We start from the raw sequence: 16561 nt of genomic DNA, 5'->3' as shown, positions 1-16561 counted from the left end.
CTAAGGGTTGGGATTAAAGCTCAAGCATCAAGGACTCGAGCACGACTACTAGCACCAAGGGTTTAGCCCGGCTTGGATGGACCTGGCATGGGCGCCAAGGCCCTAGGCCCAGGACCTAGGCCCGAGCACCAAGGTCCCAGGCCTAGCCTCAATTGATCTAGGTTTGGTCACTAGAGAACTGATCCTAAACGTGGTGATCTAAGAACAAACGTTGGGGTTTCCGTGTCCCAAGTGTAGAGTTTGGGTCCAAGCATCGATATCTAGTCATATTTTGGAAAAAGTGTTCCATTTTTTTCAAAAAGGAAAACAATTTCCTAAATTTAAGCTTTGGTACAAACACATTTTCCATTAACTAGCAATTCGATTTTTTAAGCAAACCAAACACTAAAAGAGGAACTTTACCAAAAAAAAAAACTAAAATGAGGAAAATATTTTCCCCAAAACAAACCGACCTTAAGCCTAACATTGAAGTGAACTAATTCATCTTGGTCGCCATGTTTTAGTACTGGCTAAACTATCCAAGCTTCTACTCACTATACACCATTGATGTCCATCCTTCGTCTTAAGCAACATATCACGTGAACACCGCGCGAGAGAACGAAATTCATAAGCTTCAGTGCGTATAGAGAATACGAATGCAGAAAAAGGAAGCTAGACCATGCCAAAGAATGGCAGAACCGAATACATACGCAGCAACTTGATTAATCGACTCTGTTCATGGTGATTCGCAAACAGCGTGAACCATAGACCAATTCGAGCATGACTGGCTATGGTCAGGTATCAACGAGTTGAGTTCTAGATTCGGCCAGCAAAGATTATAAGGCAATCAGATCAATATATCAGTCAAGAGCGTTCAAATCATGTGAATATTACTTTCAGGTTGACCAATAATGAAAGCAAACCCATAACAAGCTAACTCAGACAGACGTATCATCAAACTAGTTGAGGAATAGGACGATGACACATCAATGGGCTCAGATTGTAAACTACACTAAATATAAAATGTGACGCTCTAGATTTAACTAATGGTATCATCTGCTTTGACAAAGCCAATTTTATATTGAGCCTCATGATTTTGTCTTTTCGTACATGTGAGCACATTTCCAAGAGGTCACGTATCTTGAAAGTGCTCCACCTAAGTACACTAAGCTTTGAAACTTATTGCCATTAGTCAAAATGCACTTTCATTAATTAATTCCAATTTTCGTGCTCGTGCATGTGCACACACACATATAGTTATATCTCATATCGCCCTCTCATGTTCGGTACACAATTCGATTCATTCTAGCCCATTCATCATCTTAAAAACCTGTCAAGAGTCACTCTTTATCTAAGCCATCTAACCCCAGTGACCACTCATGTTCTCATTGGACTAGATAGTTACATGAAATCAGTTCAGGATATTCAGAATCAATGACTTAGTCTCGAGTAAAGCCAATCCTGATCTAAACAGAGACGAGTATATCATGACGGCCTCTTGTTTGTAAAAAGAGAGCGTGAGCCGTTGCATTGTCCGTGAAGCCAATTGAAGCCGTGGTTGGCGACCAAATCAGTGAAAGGAGCTTTGGGAAGTGTCAACTGATGAAATCAGAGCCGGCCAAGGAGACCGAGCTTCGTGCACTTCGAGCTTCCCGACCAGAAAACAGAGTGGAACAGAGAGAAGATCGACCCGGTGGAACGGCGGACCGCGTCGACCAGCGGTGGTTACAGCAGCCTGAAATCAATGAAGAAAGCTTTCCAATTCAAATAAGCTTGCGGGCTCAGCTGATATAATGGGCCTGGGGCTACGAACCAAGCTTGGAGTCTGGTCGAATGGGCTAGTAGGCTGCGTCAATTCCATCAGGCCCATGAAATCATGTTAAGCCTTTCCAATTTGACCGAAATAGGCCCCCTTATTTCTATTTCTTTTTTTATTCTCTCTTTCTTTTTTCCTTCTACTAATTCTATTTTTATCTTCACTATTATTATTTCTTCTTTTTAGAAATGCAGGTTTGGTTTATTTTTTTAAAAGAAAAAGGGGTAAAAAATTTGCAAAAGTTTGCATGCCAACAATATTCTATTGAAGGACAATTGCAAAGAACCTCGAGAAATAATTTTAAAAAAAAAAAAAAAAGGAGGCGATCTTGAAAGTTGTAGACTATATTTGGTTGTAAATAATGACTAAGATATGATAAAAAAAAATATTAAAAAAAATGAGAAATTTGTATAACTTATTTTTTGTTTCGCAAAACATAGGATATCATGTCCGATGTAGTTATAAAAATAAAAATAATAATATTCAAAAGAATCACTTAACAACGCTATAAAGAAATTACAAAAAAAAAAAAATGGGAGAGAAAATTGTGGGTGGCTGACAATATCAAACTACTGCAATCACGATGGTTATAGCGACGGTGGCGGTCGCATTTGTTGCGGTGATCACCTCAGTTGCAGCTATTGATATAACCGCACAACATTCAAATACATGTACGTAAAACAAATTATAATCACATATTTATGTAATATAAGATTGCATTAACATTCCACATTATGTTTAAATAAAATTTAGATATTGAGGGGTTAGTACTTCAAAGAAATTCTCATATACTTTTCTTTTGTCGAAAATGTCATATACCGAAGATGCAATTCTTTTATAATATTACGTATTCTGACTTTTTTTGTCTGAGGCAAATTGTACTACCAAAATCATTACATACAAAATTTATTTATTTCACACAAATGTCTACAACCAGCTATATTGTAAAGTAACTAAGATTTTTATTTTCTTACACATATGTCCGAGTTGCATTTCATAGATGTGCTCTAAAATCTGGATATATAAATCATCCGGTTCTCAAGGCAAAACATGAGGCTAATGACGCACCCCTATCCTCCAGAAAGCGGCGAATGAGCCGTGTAAGCAATTTCTCTTTATTTTCCTTATCAAAGGACCTCAAACTTTGTTTTATGGTAATAATTACGTGATAGATCTGGAAACCTAGAGGAAAAAGTCAGTGTTGCGTGGGTTCTTTTGTTGTTGCCAACTTTGAATCAAAAATGAGCCCTCTAAATCTCACGACCCTCCCCACCTAATATTCTACGTGACCCCATCATTTTCATTTTACGTAATTGAACTGGCGACGGCCAATAATGATGGCATGCATGGGGTAAGGTGGGGCATGCTAATCATGGATGAGCCTTCGCTCCACCTCCTTTCTATGCATATCGCATGTGCAAAATGTTGGATTTTCCATTGGGTGTTTGGTCAAATTAATACCAATTATCACTATTATCAACACCATATGCGCAGACCCACAGAGCATATCGACGCATGATGGAGAGATGGTGGATTTCACGAACTCGAGAGAATTAGAACTGAGGAATTGACTATTGGGTTTCGATTGAAAAACTGAATTCCTTTATCTGATGAGCTTCATCTATAAGAATCAATGAAGAAAAAGTAAGCATCAAGCTCCTTTTGAATCTCGATGTTGGAAAAATCTCTCCTTTGTTCCAGTTTCCCTGGCCATTAAAAAACCACTTCTGCTTTCTTCTTTTGCGCGTGTGGGCGGGGGCTTAGAAAGCATCAATTCAAAGATCAAAACCCAGGAAAGGCAAAGGCAGAGAAACGTTAGGCAAAAGAAATGGTTGCCGTTTACAACAGAGAGCTCTTGAGTTGGTACTTAATCACCCTCAAGCTCAGAGAAACTGTGGAATCTGGACTCCCCAATAAATCAACCTCCAATGCATCCAGAAAACTAATAGATCACCCCAACCAGCAACAACAGCAGCCTCAGGAACACCAGCTTCTCAAGCTACAGCAAGAACCATCCGAGGCTCTACAGGTCGTTGTCGAGAACAAAGGGGGCGAAAACATCTCAGAAGCAGAGCCGAGGCTGCCTGAGTCCGAATGGGTCATCTCCATCAGAGAGAAGCTCGAGCAAGCTTGCCAGGACGACGAGGCCTGCTCATGGGCAAAGCTCTCCATTTATCGGATCCCGCAATATCTCAAAGATGGTGAGGACAAGGCCTACATCCCCCAGATTGTCTCGCTCGGGCCATACCACCATGGTAAGAAGCGCCTCCGTCAGATGGACCGGCACAAGTGGCGCTGCCTCCACCGCATCCTTAGGCGCACTGGTCATGAGATAAGCCTCTATCTAGATGCGGTGAAGGTGGTCGAGGAGAAAGCTCGTGCCTGCTACGAGGGGACTATATCCATGAGCAGTAACGAGTTTGTGGAGATGATGGTTCTTGATGGGTGTTTCGTGATCGAGCTATTCCGGGGAGTTGCTGAGGGGTTCAAGGAACTTGGATACCCTCGCAATGACCCCATCTTCTCAATGCGGGGATCGATGCACACAATCCAGCGGGACATGATCATGCTTGAGAATCAGATCCCTCTTTTCATACTAGACCAGCTGCTCGGCCTCCAGCTTGGCGACCCCAACCAGAAGGGTCTTGTTGCCAAGCTGGCACTCCGCTTCTTCGACCCTCTGATGCCAACAGACGAGCCTTTGACCAAGCTTAGACGCAACAGGCTGGAGTCTCTCGGCTACACCACTGCCTTTGACCCGTTATCTGACCAGGGTGAGCTCCATTGTCTTGAAGTGTTCCGGCGAAGCCTTCTCTGCTCGGGCCCGCAGCCAGAGCCAAGGACATGGATCAAGCGATGGTCGCACTCAAACCGGGTCGCTGATAAGAGGCGGCAACAGCTCATCCACTGTGTGACAGAGCTCCGGGAAGCCGGGATCAAGTTCAAAAAGAGGAAGACGGACAGGTTCTGGGACATCCAGTTCAAGGATGGCATCCTCTGGATTCCACGGCTTCTGATCCATGATGGGACAAGGTCGCTTTTCCTCAACTTGATAGCCTTCGAGCAGTCTCACTTCGATTGCAGCAACAACATCACCTCGTACATAATCTTCATGGACAACTTGATCAACTCACCCGAGGACGTCGGGTACCTCCACTACTGCGGGATCATCGAGCACTGGCTTGGGAGTGATGCAGAGGTCGCTGACCTCTTCAACCGACTCTGCCAGGAGGTGGTCTTCGACATCAATGACAGTTACCTCTCTACACTGTCTGTGGAGGTGAACAGGTATTACAACCATAGGTGGAATGCCTGGAGAGCCAGTCTCAAGCACAATTACTTCAGCAGTCCCTGGGCAATCATTTCTGTCATTGCTGCTTTCGTTTTACTTGTGCTTACCTTGACACAGACCTTCTATGGAGTCTATGCCTACTACAGGCCGGGCTCTTGATCTTCGCATTTTTTCAGATTAGTTCTCGCTCAGTTTTCCTCCCACAGAACATGCCCCTGAAAGATTTTACACAAAATTTCATTAAAATCTGTTGTTTTTTCTTTTTTTAATTCTTTTCCTTGTATTGCAATTTGAAACAGAGTTGTAAGCTACAGAAAGGGAAGCAACAAGTATGCAGTTTGTACAAGTATCAGTTTTGGCTGAGATGCGAGTCCTGCCGGAATGTCCTAACGGTTTGTATGCAAATTGATTTGTTCTACCAATTCCTAAAAGCCTCATGCCATTAGAACAAAACTCCAAGCCTCCTAACAACTCCACAAGCATCTTTAAATCAGCTTTCTGGCAATCCCTCTCATCTTAAATCAGAAAAGATCATTGCGGACAGTATATGTAATGTGAACTCATGAAAGGCAAACAGGAGAGGGACTCCGAGCTGGCCAAGGCTGACACTTTCATTGTCTACCCGAGAGCATAAACAATCTTAGCTTCCAGCAAAAGGTAAAACAACACCATTACCAATAAATGCTATGGAATCCTTGCTCAATGAACCTGCAAGTACAGACATCCGACACAGATGATCATCCTCCTTCAAGCACCAAGAGGATTTTGAAGCTAATAATCATCTCATAAATCGGCCATGAACCAAAATGTGAAAGGGACAGTTAATAAAAGACAAACGGAGACAAAGACATAATAGGTGACAAGAGAACTAAGAAAGTCAGCTATATTAAAATGACAGCAACACAAAAAATGCCATGTCTAAGGAACAAATTGGGACTACCCCTTACTAAAGCTAAGACAGAAAATTTACATTAAATTCACTCCTCTTGAGAAGTTTCCATGATGATTTCTGTAGGCTTATCTATAAGATCTCTTTCAGAAGGGTGGAGTATCAGGCAACATGACAAAATAATCTTTGAGCCAATCTTTTGCTGTGTGAAAGCTCCATCTGCTGCCATGACACCAGGGACAAGAGAAGCCTACTTGAGAACTATAGATAGATCAAACTCGAAATATTTAATCCCTTGGAAGGCTCACACTATCAGTTGAAGATGCTCTCTTTCCATCGTAGTCCTGATGAAAAAGAAGTAGAGTCAAAAGGCAAAATAAGCAACATACCAAAGAATTGCAGAAGCATACATGCAGGAAAAAGAGAGAACATAAGGTTCAGGATACTAGCAAATGGGACATATTTGTATTAAGCATTATCTGCCTCCTCATTGTAAGCGTAAACAACATGACCCAGTAGAAAAGGAGTATGGGCCAGAATACAGGTATGTCGAACACTCTGAAGAACGTCATCACGAAAGCAATCACAAATGCCCAAGTGATTTGTAACCTTCCATTGAGAGACAAGAAGAATATGTTCAATAAGCAACCATCCAATCTAAGCAGGAAGTGAATGTATAAAACCATAAGCTCTCTCAATGGAACCAATGCAATCAGCAGATCAAAATCCGAATGTTCAAAAGCATAAACTAATAAGACCCTCTATAGAGACTGATGAGTTGAACAATTATTGTATGACATTCTCGATTCAGTGCGGAACATCGTTTGGTTTTGAATCAATTAAATGACAAGAATATTGCCAATCAAAGATTGTTAAAAGGAAGGCTGTACATCTGAAAGGACATAAAACAAACATATCATCACAGGGGGAATCTGAGCTTCTCAATTCACTGCTGGAGTCAACTTTAGATTGTCAATTTCAATAACACCTCATGAATAAACTCAAACATCTGCATGTAATTGGAAAGAAAGAATGTATACAAAGCAGATCAAGAATGCTGGAACAGTAAGATCACATCAAAAAGGCATTTTTACATCATGGCAAGCATTTTTCAAACCAGTCTCAAGTCGAGAACAAGCGACCGCTCTGTGATAACAAAATGAAAGCGCGAAACCATGATGCTTCCACATCATTCAACTTCTTCAGTTGCCAGATTTTGAATCTAGTCATGAACCTCCAGCGCCTCTTTTTCTCCCCAACCCAGCAAAAAACACTTGATAAACACCAATTTCACCAATCTCTCATAAATTTAAAACTATCCATTTCCGCCAAGAAATCCAAATTGAAGGCAAAAATCATCACGCCAATTGAATTCTCCCACTTGAAGTCAGAACACAGAATTCCATCTTTCTCCTCCGAAATGAAGTAGATCAATTCCAACAAATCCAATCAGGAGCAAAAGGTAATAACCAACACCAAACTGCCCCCAAAATGAACTCCCCCTGAGAAACACTAGGATCAGTCTTCAATTGAAAAGCATCACAAAACCCTCCCCAAACGTTTAAAACACGAACTTTACCAATCTCTCACAAATTCAATCTACACCGTCTGCCTCCAAGTTATCCAAACTTGAAGGCACAAATCATCAACTACAACGAGTCTTTCCACCCCAAAAATACCTCGAATTCAGAATATTTGGAACACACATTTCCACCTTTCGCCCCCGAAATGACGCAGATCATGTCCACCAAATCCAATTGATACCCGATCGCAATTCTCAATCGAAAATAATAATAATGCGAAGCGATCCCAACCAGTAAACCTACCAACACTTGAACTCGGGGAGGCGGCGGACGAAGGGCCTGAACTTGTCGGAGCCGCGGGTGGGGAGGGATGGGCCGCCGCCGTCGGCGAGCTCCTGGAGCTCCGGATCGACCTGAGGGTAGAGGAAGCCGATGAGCCGGTTCAGCATGTAGATGCCCCTCACGAAGTAGCCCCGGACGAGCTACGCGCACGCCACCGCCAGCGTCGAGACGACGGCACCGATTTGTCCGGGAGGTGCTGGAATCCGCTTCGGGACGGCGAACGCCCACCGCGACGCGGCGGCGGCGGTGGGGCGGCGGGAGTCGGTCGTGACCGGAATGATCAATTGATGGGCTCGGGCCGGGCCCATAGAGATCGGGCCCAATTTTTTGCCAAGGCTTGCCCAATATAGGAATAGCTTTGTGTACGGAATACTCGGGTCGGGCTTTAGAAGTAGCCTTGTCCTATATGGGAATAAGTTTTGTGCCCAGATCCGGCGAGTGCCTTTGCGCCCTCACCCCGTGATAGGTGAGGGCCCAAGAAAGAAAGAAAAAGAAAAAAAGAAAAATTAAATAAAAATTCCAAAAAAAAAAATTATAGTATTATAAAAAAATCGATATCAATAATGATAGTACTACTTAGAATAGTCAGCATCCACATCATGCAATTTTTGGCCAGAATTGATTAGAAGCAGTCAATTAGCACCACTCAATTAGCATAATTGAAGGTTTATGATTGAATCGACACAATTGCGATAAGTTTATGGCTTTTTTGTTACTTTTTTCCTTAAAGATTAAAATAAAACTTTGAGGATGCATTTGATCATCTAGATTTCTATATAGATAGGATATGACATAAAATTCAAGAATCTTGTTATATCTTATCTGTTATTTGATAAATCACGATAATAAAGTGGAAAATTTTCATATCCATCCTGTCCATTTTTTTATATGAATGATATATCAGTGTAAATGAACCTGAAAATTGCGCAAATAGAAATGATAAAAATCTTTCACGACACCCCTGCCTACTTTATTTTTATTTTTATTTTCTATTTTTAATTATTTTCCCTCTTTTTTAATTCTTTTCCCCTTTCATAGTTCTCTAATAAAATTTTATTATATATTAAACTATACTAATATACCTAAAATAAGTAAATTATGTAATAAATATAAATAGGAAATATGTATAAATTTATACTATAAGATAAAAAGAAATTCAAATACATAAATGAAAATAGGAACAAATAAAAAAAATTATAGTTATTTTGAATTTTTATATTAGAATTCAAATATTATGTATACTCAAATATTATTTTAATTTTATTAATTTAAGAAGTTTGTTATTTGATCAAAATAACTTTTATATTTCGAATATTAGAAATATTATCTACATTATCCCATCTCCCCTATAAGATAATATTATTCAAACTATATCCCTTTTTAAATCTGACTTTATCCTATCTTAGACAAGAACCAAATGCAAGTTATGATAAAATTTATTCTATCATGAATTTTATCCTAACTACAAACATAGCTTGAGGAGTTAGGTCTTCAAAAGTCGTGGTTGATGTTGGTTTTCTAGATGAGTAATAATTACAAGCCTAAACATGAAAAAGGGAAAATTTTAAATAAGAGCATGAAATGTCTTCATTAACTCAAATAAGAGCCTAAAATAAATATTATTTCTAAAAAAGAACTTGAAATATCATTATTCTCTCAAATAAGGGCCTAAAGTGAATTTTATTTCAAATAAGAGTCTAAAGTGACTATATTAATCTCAAAGAAGTACCTAAACTCATTATTTGGTGAAGTGCAATTTCGTCTTCTAAATTTTTTAATTTGTTCCTTTTTTTCTTTCTTCTTCTTTCCATAAAAACAAACTAAAAAAACTAAAACTAATAAAATAAAATAAAATAAAATAAAATAAAGAAACACAAAGGAGGAAGGGCTCCCTCTTGCCTATGACCGCCACCTATCGCTGATGGGGGAGCGAGGTCACTGGTGCTTGGGTAAGAGCCAATGACCCTCACCGACCAGAGGCAAGGGCCAATAGGCCCTCACCAGAAATGGGAGAGGGCCATGAACCTCTCCTAAATCTGGGCAACGCTCGCCGACCCTCGCCCCACCCTCATCCATAAGTCCAAGGGCCATCAACCCTCCCCCAGATCGGGGCAAGGGTCAATGGGGTGACAATAATGGCTGGTAGGGTCATCAAGGACTAGACAAGGGCCAGCAATCCTCGCCGACCAGAGGTGAGGGCCAATAGGCCCTTGCTAGGAACAAGAGAGGGCAGCAACCTTCTCTCTAATTTGGGCTCCTTGGCTTAGGCGAGGGTCACCAACCCTCACGTGATCTAGTGCCCCTCTTATCGAGGGCCCCTAGATTGGGGGAAGGGCAAGCGACCCTCACTCAAATTTGGGAGAGGGTTGTTGCCCTCTCCTATTTTTGGCAAGGGTCGCTGACTTGCCCAAGCGCCAGCCATTGCCGTCGCCTCACCGGTGAGAGGGTGATGATCATAGGCTAGAGGGAGCCTCTGGCCTATTTTTTCGATTTTATTAAAAAAACATTTACCGTTTTTATTTTTAATTTAATTTAATTTAATTTAATTTAATTTTAATTAAAAATATTTTTGGATGAATAGGCAAAGGCAGAGAAACGTTAGGCAGAAGAAATGGTTGCTGTTTTCAACAAAGAGCTCTTGAGCTGGTACTTGATCACCCTCAAGCTCAGAGAAACTATGGAATCCGGACTGTCCAAGAATCAACCTCCAATGCATCCACGGAAATAATAGATCGCCACCACCAGCAGCAACAGCCTCAGGAACACAAGTTTCTTAAGCTATAGCAAGGACTATCCGAGGCTCTCCAGGTCATGGTCGAGAACAAAGGGGGTGAAAACATGTCAGAAGATGAGCCAAGGCCGGCTGAGTCCGAATGGGTCATCTCTATCAGAGAGAAGCTTGAGCAAGCTTGCCAAGAAGATGAGGCCTGCTCATGGACAAGGCTCTCCATTTATCAGATCCCGCGATTTCTCAAGGATGGTGAGGACAAGACCTACATCCCCCAGATTGTCTCCCTTGAGCCATACCACCACGGTAAGAAGCGCCTCCGCCAGATGGACTGGCACAAGTGGCGCTGCCTCCGCCGCATCCTCAGGCACACCAGTCATGAGATAGGCCTCTATCTAGATGCTGTGAGGAAAATTGAGGAGAAAGCTCGTGCGTGCTCAAGGGGACGATATCCATGAGCAGCAACAAGTTCGTGGAGATGATGGTTCTTGATGGGTGCTTTGTGACCAAGCTCTTCCGGGGAGTCGTTGAGGGGTTCAAGGAACTCGGCTACCCTCGCAATGACCCCATCTTTTCGATGCGGGGATCGATGCACATGATCCAGCAGGACATGATCATGCTCAAGATTCAGATCCCTCTTTTCATACTCGACCAGCTGCTCAGCCTCCAGCTCGGCGATCCCAACCAGGATGGGCTAGTGGCCAAGCTGGCGCTCCGGTTCTTTGACCCTCTGATGCCAACAGACGAGCCTTTGACCGAGCTTAGCCGCAACAGGCTGGAGTCTCTCAGCTACACCACCGCCTTCGACCTGTTATCCGACCAAGGCGAGCTCCATTGCCTCGAAGTGTTCCAACAGAGCCTTCTCCTCTCAGGCCCGATGCCAAAGCCAAGGGCATGGATCAAGCGACAGTCGCACTCTGACCAAGTTGCCGAGAAGAGGCAGCAGCAACGCATCCGCTGTGTGAGGGAGCTCCGGGAAGCTGGGATCAAGTTTAGAAAGAGGAAGACGGACAGGTTCTGGGACATCCAGTTCAAGGATGGGATCCTCAAGATCCCACAGCTTCTGATCGACAATGGGATGAGGTCGCTCTTCCTCAACTTGATAGCCTTCAAGCAGTCCCACTTTGATTGCAGCAACAACATCACCTCGTACGTAATCTTTATGGACAACTTAATCAGATCCCCCGAGGACGTCGGGTACCTCCAATCATCGAGCACTGCCTTGGGAGCGATGCGGAGGTCGCTGACCTCTACAGCCGACTTTGCCAGGAGGTGGTCTTTGACATCAATGACAGTTACCTCTCTACATTGTCCGTGGAGGTGAACAGATATTACAACCAAAGGTGGAATGCCTGGAGAGCCAGTCTCAAGCACAATTACTTCAGTAGTCCCTGGGCAATATTTCTGTCATTGCTGCTTTCATTTTCCTTGTGCTTCCTTTGAAGCAGACCTTCTATGGAGTCTATGGCTACTACAGGCCGGGCCCTTGCAATTTTTCAGATTCGTTCTCGCTTGGTTTTCCTCCCAGGGAACATGCCCCTGAAAGATTTTACGCAAAATTTCATTCAAATCTGTTGCTTTTTCCTTTTGATCTTTTCCTTGTATGAAATTTGAAAGAGAGTTGTAAACTACAGAAAGGGAAGCAACGAGTATGCAGTTTGTACAAGTATCAGTTTTGGCTGAGATGCGAGTCCTGCCGGAATGTCCTAACGGTTTGTATCCAAATTGATTTGTTCTAACAATTCCTAAAAGCCTCATGCCATTAGAACAAAACTCCAAACCTCCTAACAAATCCACAGGCATCGTTAAATCAGCTTTATGGTGACCCCTCCCATCTTAAATTAGAACAAATCATCGCTGACAGTATATGTAATGTGAACTCATGAAAGGCAAACAAGAGAGGGACTCTGAGCTGGCAAAGGCTGACACTTTCATTGTCTACCCATGAGCAGAAACAATCTTAGCTTCCAGCAGAAGGTCATCGTCTAAAACAACACCATTACCAATAAATGTTATGGAATCCTCGCTCAATGAACCTGCAAGTACAGACATCCAGCACTGATAATCATCCTCCTTAAAGCACCAAGACAAACTCAATAATAGTGATTGAATACAGAAATCATGAGCATTTCGAAGCTAATCCATATTGCAACAGTTTATCCTCTCGTAAATCGGCCATGCAACCAAAATGGGAAAGGAACAGCTAATAAAAGACAAGTGGAGACAAACACATAATAGGTAACAAAAAGGGAACTAAGAACTTCAGCTATATTTTTTTGGTAAGGAGGAAATTCAGCTATATTAAAATGACAGCAATACAAAAAATGCCATGTCTAAAGAACAAATTGGGACTACCCCTCACTAAAGCTAAGATAGAAAAAGTACATTAACTTCACTCCTCTTGAGGAGTTTCCATGATGGTTTTCAGTAGGCTTATCTATAAAATTTCTTTCAGAAAGGTGGAGTATCAGGCAACATGCCAAAATAATCTTTGAGCCAATCTTTTGCTGTGAGAAAGCTCCATCTGCTGCCATGACGCCAGGATAAGAGAAGCCTACTCGAGAACTATAGATAGATCATACTCAAAATATTTAATCCCTTGGAAGGCTTGCACTATCAGTTGAAGATGCTCTCTTTCCGTAGCGCTGATGGAAAAGAAGTAGAGTCAAAAGGCAAAGTAAGTATACATACCAAAGAATTGCAGAAGCAGACATGCAGAAAGAGAGAACATAAAGTTTAGCATACCCGTTTGCCGAAAGTAAATGGGACATATTTGTATTTGATCATAAGCATTATCTGTCTCCTCATTGTAAGCGTAAACAACATGACCCAGTAGAAAAGGAGTACTGGCCAGAAGACAGGTACATCGAACACGCTGAAGAACGTCACCACGAAAGCAATCACAAATGCCCATGTGATTTGTAACCTTCCATCGAGAGACAAGAAAAATATGTTAAATAAGTAACCATCCAATCTTAGCAGGAAATGAATTTTTATATCCAAAAGCTTTCCCAATGGAACCAATGAAATCAGCAGATCAAAATTCAAATCTTCAAAAGCATAAGCATTAGACCTTCTATAGAGACTGATGAGTTGAACAATTATTGTATGACATTCTCGATTTAGTGCAAAACATTGTTTGGTTTTAAATCAATTAAATGACAAGAATATTGCCAGTCAAAGATTGTTAAAAAAAAAGGCTATACATCTTAAAGGACATAAAAGAAGGAAACATATCATCACAGGGAATCTGAGCTTCTCAATTGGCTCCCGGAGTTAAGTTTAGATTGTCAATTTCAATTGCCCCTCATGAATAAACTCAAGCATCCACGTGTAATTGGACAGAAAAAACGTATACGGAGCAGATCAAGAATGCTGGAACAGTAAAATCATATCAAAAGGCATTTTTACATCATGGCAAGCATTTTTAAAACCAGTCTCAAGTCAAGAACAAGTGACTGCCTGTGATAACAAAATTCAAACACGAAACTGAGACGCCATGATGGTTCCACACCATTCAACTTCTTCAGTTGCCAAATTTTGAATCTAGTCATGAGACCTCTGGTGCCTCTTTATCACCCCAACCCCGCAAAAGACATCACATTCTAAAAAACATAATAAAGACCAATTTCACCGATCTCTCACAAATTAAAAACTGCTCGGTTTCCTCCAAGCAATCCAAACTGAAGGCAAAAATCATCACGCCACTCAAATCCTTCCACTTGAAGTCGGAATACCCAGAACACACAATCACATCTTTCTCCTTCAAAATGAAAGAGATCAATTCCACCAAATCCAATCAATAGCAAATCATAATAACCAATACCAAAGTGCCCCCAAAATCAACTCCCACTGAGAAAACCTGGGATCGGTCTTCGATTGAAAAATGTCACAAAACACTCCCTAAACGTTGAAAACATGAACTTTACCGATCTCTTACAAATTCAATCTATACCGTCTGCCTACAAGTTATCCAAACTAGAAGGCACAAATCGCCAACTACAACGAGCCTTCCCACCCACAAAATACCTCGAATTCAGAGTATTAGGAACACACAATTCCATCTTCCACCCCCGAAGTGACGCAGATCAAATCCACCGAATCTAATTTAGGTAGCCGATCGCAATCACCAATCAAAAATAACAATAATGCGAAGCGATCCCAACCCGTAAACCTACCAGCACTTGAACTCGGGGAGGCGGCGGACGAAGGGCCTGAACTCATCGGAGCCGCGGGTGGGGAGGGACCCGCCGCCGCCGCCGCCGCCGCCGGCGAGCTCCTGGAGCTCCGGGTCGACCTGAGGGGAGAGGAATCCGATGAGCAGGTTCAGCATGTAGATGCCCAGCGCGTACGTCACGATGTAGAAGCCCTCCACGAAGTAGACCCGCACGAGGTACACGCACGCCACCGCAAGCGTCGCGACCCACCGCCGCTGCGCGTGCGGCACCGACCTGTCCAGCAGGTGCTGGTACCGCTGCGACACGGCGAACGCCCACTGCGACACGGCGGGGGAGGCGGGGGAGTCGGCGGCGGAGGGGGCGGCGGGGGCGGGGGCGGCGGCGGCGGCGGCGGGGGCGGAGGTGGAGGTGCCGGGATCCATCATGGTCGCGTTTTTCTTCTTCTTTCTTTTTTTTTTTTTTTGGCTCCCTCGTTTTTGTCGTGCGTGGTTTAGAGCGTTTCGAGGATCTGGTCTCTCTGTTTTTTACTTTTTATGTCGGGGGTCTCTGGTCCGCGTTGCATCGCGGATTCTTCAATGGTCCTGGTTGCGAGCGGGTATGGACGACGCAGCCCGATTGCGCCGACCCGACGGGTTCGGGTCGTGGGTCCGGGCCGGGTCGTCATCACTTGTCTTTACTATTTCCTGTGAATCCGTCCAATTTGGGAATCACATCCTTCGGATCTGTTTGGCGGCTATGATAATGGCATGCGGCATCGATGTTTTTTTACTTTTTTGGACGATGATGGTAGCGGTGGGAGAGGAAAGAATATGACTGCACTAATAGAAAGAATTCGAAAGGAATCATATGATGGAATTCAAAAGGAGATATAAACTATTGGTGCTCAAATTGAGAATAGTAATTTTCTTTTTTTGTACGTTTTGGAATATTGATTGCCACATATTGTAGATGGGCGAAAACAATTATCAATAGATGAAGGTACATTGTTGATTTTCTAATTTTATGATATATTTTTTTATGTGATCTTAGAAATTGTGATTCGGATGATTGTCATTGAACTTGTAAGTTGTCTTTGGTTGCTCCACAAGAGGTAGAATAGGCTCTTCCTTCTCTTCATGGGATCACCTCCCTCATTTTTTGAAAGAAAAATATATAGATTCAATAATTAATAAATATAACATACTCAAATTACTTTAAGTATAATTAAGAAATATCATCATTATACCATTAGCTAAGATGTATCAATTAATAGACTACTTCACTTACAGGTATACCCTACTTTGACTAGCATTGATTCTATGTCAATTTCGATGAATAAAAAATTAGAGGATTTAACTTGAAGAATTTTGGAAAAATAACAAGTTCAAGGTACTATATTTCAAAAAGGGATAAGTGCACTAAAAATCTTAAATAGTTATGATAGTATAAAGTATAATTAAGTTTTAAAACTTGTTAAATTGATATAATCAGACCCTTAAGTTAACTCTGTCCAACTTAACTAATGAAAATATCGACATACATTTTTTTTTAATATTTTCTCTCTCCTACACAGTAATAACGTGGCTAAACATGTAACATGAGGCTAAAATGATGTCGTTTTGATCTAAATTTGATTTTTAAATTAAATTAAAATAAAGCTAAATTAAGAAGAAGAAGAAGAATGAGGAGGAGGAGGGTGAAACTGGGTGACAAGGACTTGCAGTCTTTCCATCGGTGGCCTGCTATCGTTGAGAAGGCCAGGCAAAAGCAAGGATGGACAATGAGGGTTGCCAAGCCCTAACTAACGAGGCTAGTGGCTAGTGGCTAGTGAATCC

General features: G+C 42.0%; 3 protein-coding genes and 1 pseudogene across 3 annotated transcripts; 2 read left to right on the top strand and 2 right to left on the bottom strand.

The window, feature by feature from the left end:
• The first annotated feature begins 3410 nt into the window (after nucleotides 1-3410).
• LOC120288068 (UPF0481 protein At3g47200-like) lies at nucleotides 3411-5500 on the top strand. The gene has a single exon (XM_039301372.1). The coding sequence runs from the start codon at nucleotides 3624-3626 to the stop codon at nucleotides 5244-5246; it is 1623 nt and encodes a 540-aa protein (XP_039157306.1). The 5' UTR covers nucleotides 3411-3623; the 3' UTR covers nucleotides 5247-5500.
• An 826-nt stretch (nucleotides 5501-6326) lies between these two features.
• On the bottom strand, nucleotides 6327-9932 carry LOC120288434 (protein RER1A-like). Its single transcript, XM_039302416.1, has 3 exons — nucleotides 9816-9932; nucleotides 7803-7981; nucleotides 6327-6585 (listed from the first exon to the last, which is right to left on the bottom strand). The coding sequence occupies exons 1-3, from the start codon at nucleotides 9930-9932 to the stop codon at nucleotides 6414-6416; spliced, it is 468 nt and encodes a 155-aa protein (XP_039158350.1). The 3' UTR covers nucleotides 6327-6413.
• A 608-nt stretch (nucleotides 9933-10540) lies between these two features.
• Nucleotides 10541-12176, top strand: LOC108955349 (annotated as a pseudogene).
• A 632-nt stretch (nucleotides 12177-12808) lies between these two features.
• On the bottom strand, nucleotides 12809-15294 carry LOC104418509 (protein RER1A). The gene is made up of 3 exons (XM_010029883.3): nucleotides 14748-15294; nucleotides 13315-13495; nucleotides 12809-13214 (listed from the first exon to the last, which is right to left on the bottom strand). Exons 1-3 carry the CDS (start codon nucleotides 15170-15172, stop codon nucleotides 13161-13163), a joined length of 660 nt encoding a protein of 219 aa, XP_010028185.2. The 5' UTR covers nucleotides 15173-15294; the 3' UTR covers nucleotides 12809-13160.
• Nucleotides 15295-16561: the final 1267 nt, after the last annotated feature.

The sequence above is a fragment of the Eucalyptus grandis genome, chromosome 9, assembly GCF_016545825.1.
Source record: "Eucalyptus grandis isolate ANBG69807.140 chromosome 9, ASM1654582v1, whole genome shotgun sequence".
NCBI classification, from domain to species: Eukaryota; Viridiplantae; Streptophyta; class Magnoliopsida; order Myrtales; family Myrtaceae; genus Eucalyptus; species Eucalyptus grandis.
Note: the sequence above shows the minus strand (reverse complement) of the source record. Positions and strands in the feature narration are given on the sequence as shown.

Excerpts from the sequence above, each read along its gene's own strand:
- LOC120288434 (XM_039302416.1), bottom strand. The coding sequence starts at position 9,932 with ATGGCCCTTGGACTTATGGATGAGGGTGGGGCGAGGGTCGGCGAGCGT. Across the intron at positions 7,982-9,815 it reads CCTATTGGCCCTTGCCTCTG|CTCGTCCGGGGCTACTTCGT; the intron begins GTCGGTGAGGGT and ends GCGTGCGCGTAG. Across the intron at positions 6,586-7,802 it reads CTCCCCGAGTTCAAGTGTTG|GTTACAAATCACTTGGGCAT; the intron begins GTAGGTTTACTG and ends TCTCAATGGAAG.
- LOC104418509 (XM_010029883.3), bottom strand. The coding sequence starts at position 15,172 with ATGATGGATCCCGGCACCTCCACCTCCGCCCCCGCCGCCGCCGCCGCC. Across the intron at positions 13,496-14,747 it reads CTCCCCGAGTTCAAGTGCTG|GTTACAAATCACATGGGCAT; the intron begins GTAGGTTTACGG and ends TCTCGATGGAAG. Across the intron at positions 13,215-13,314 it reads CATTTACTTTCGGCAAACGG|CGCTACGGAAAGAGAGCATC; the intron begins GTATGCTAAACT and ends CTTTTCCATCAG.
- LOC120288068 (XM_039301372.1), top strand. The coding sequence starts at position 3,624 with ATGGTTGCCGTTTACAACAGAGAGCTCTTGAGTTGGTACTTAATCACC.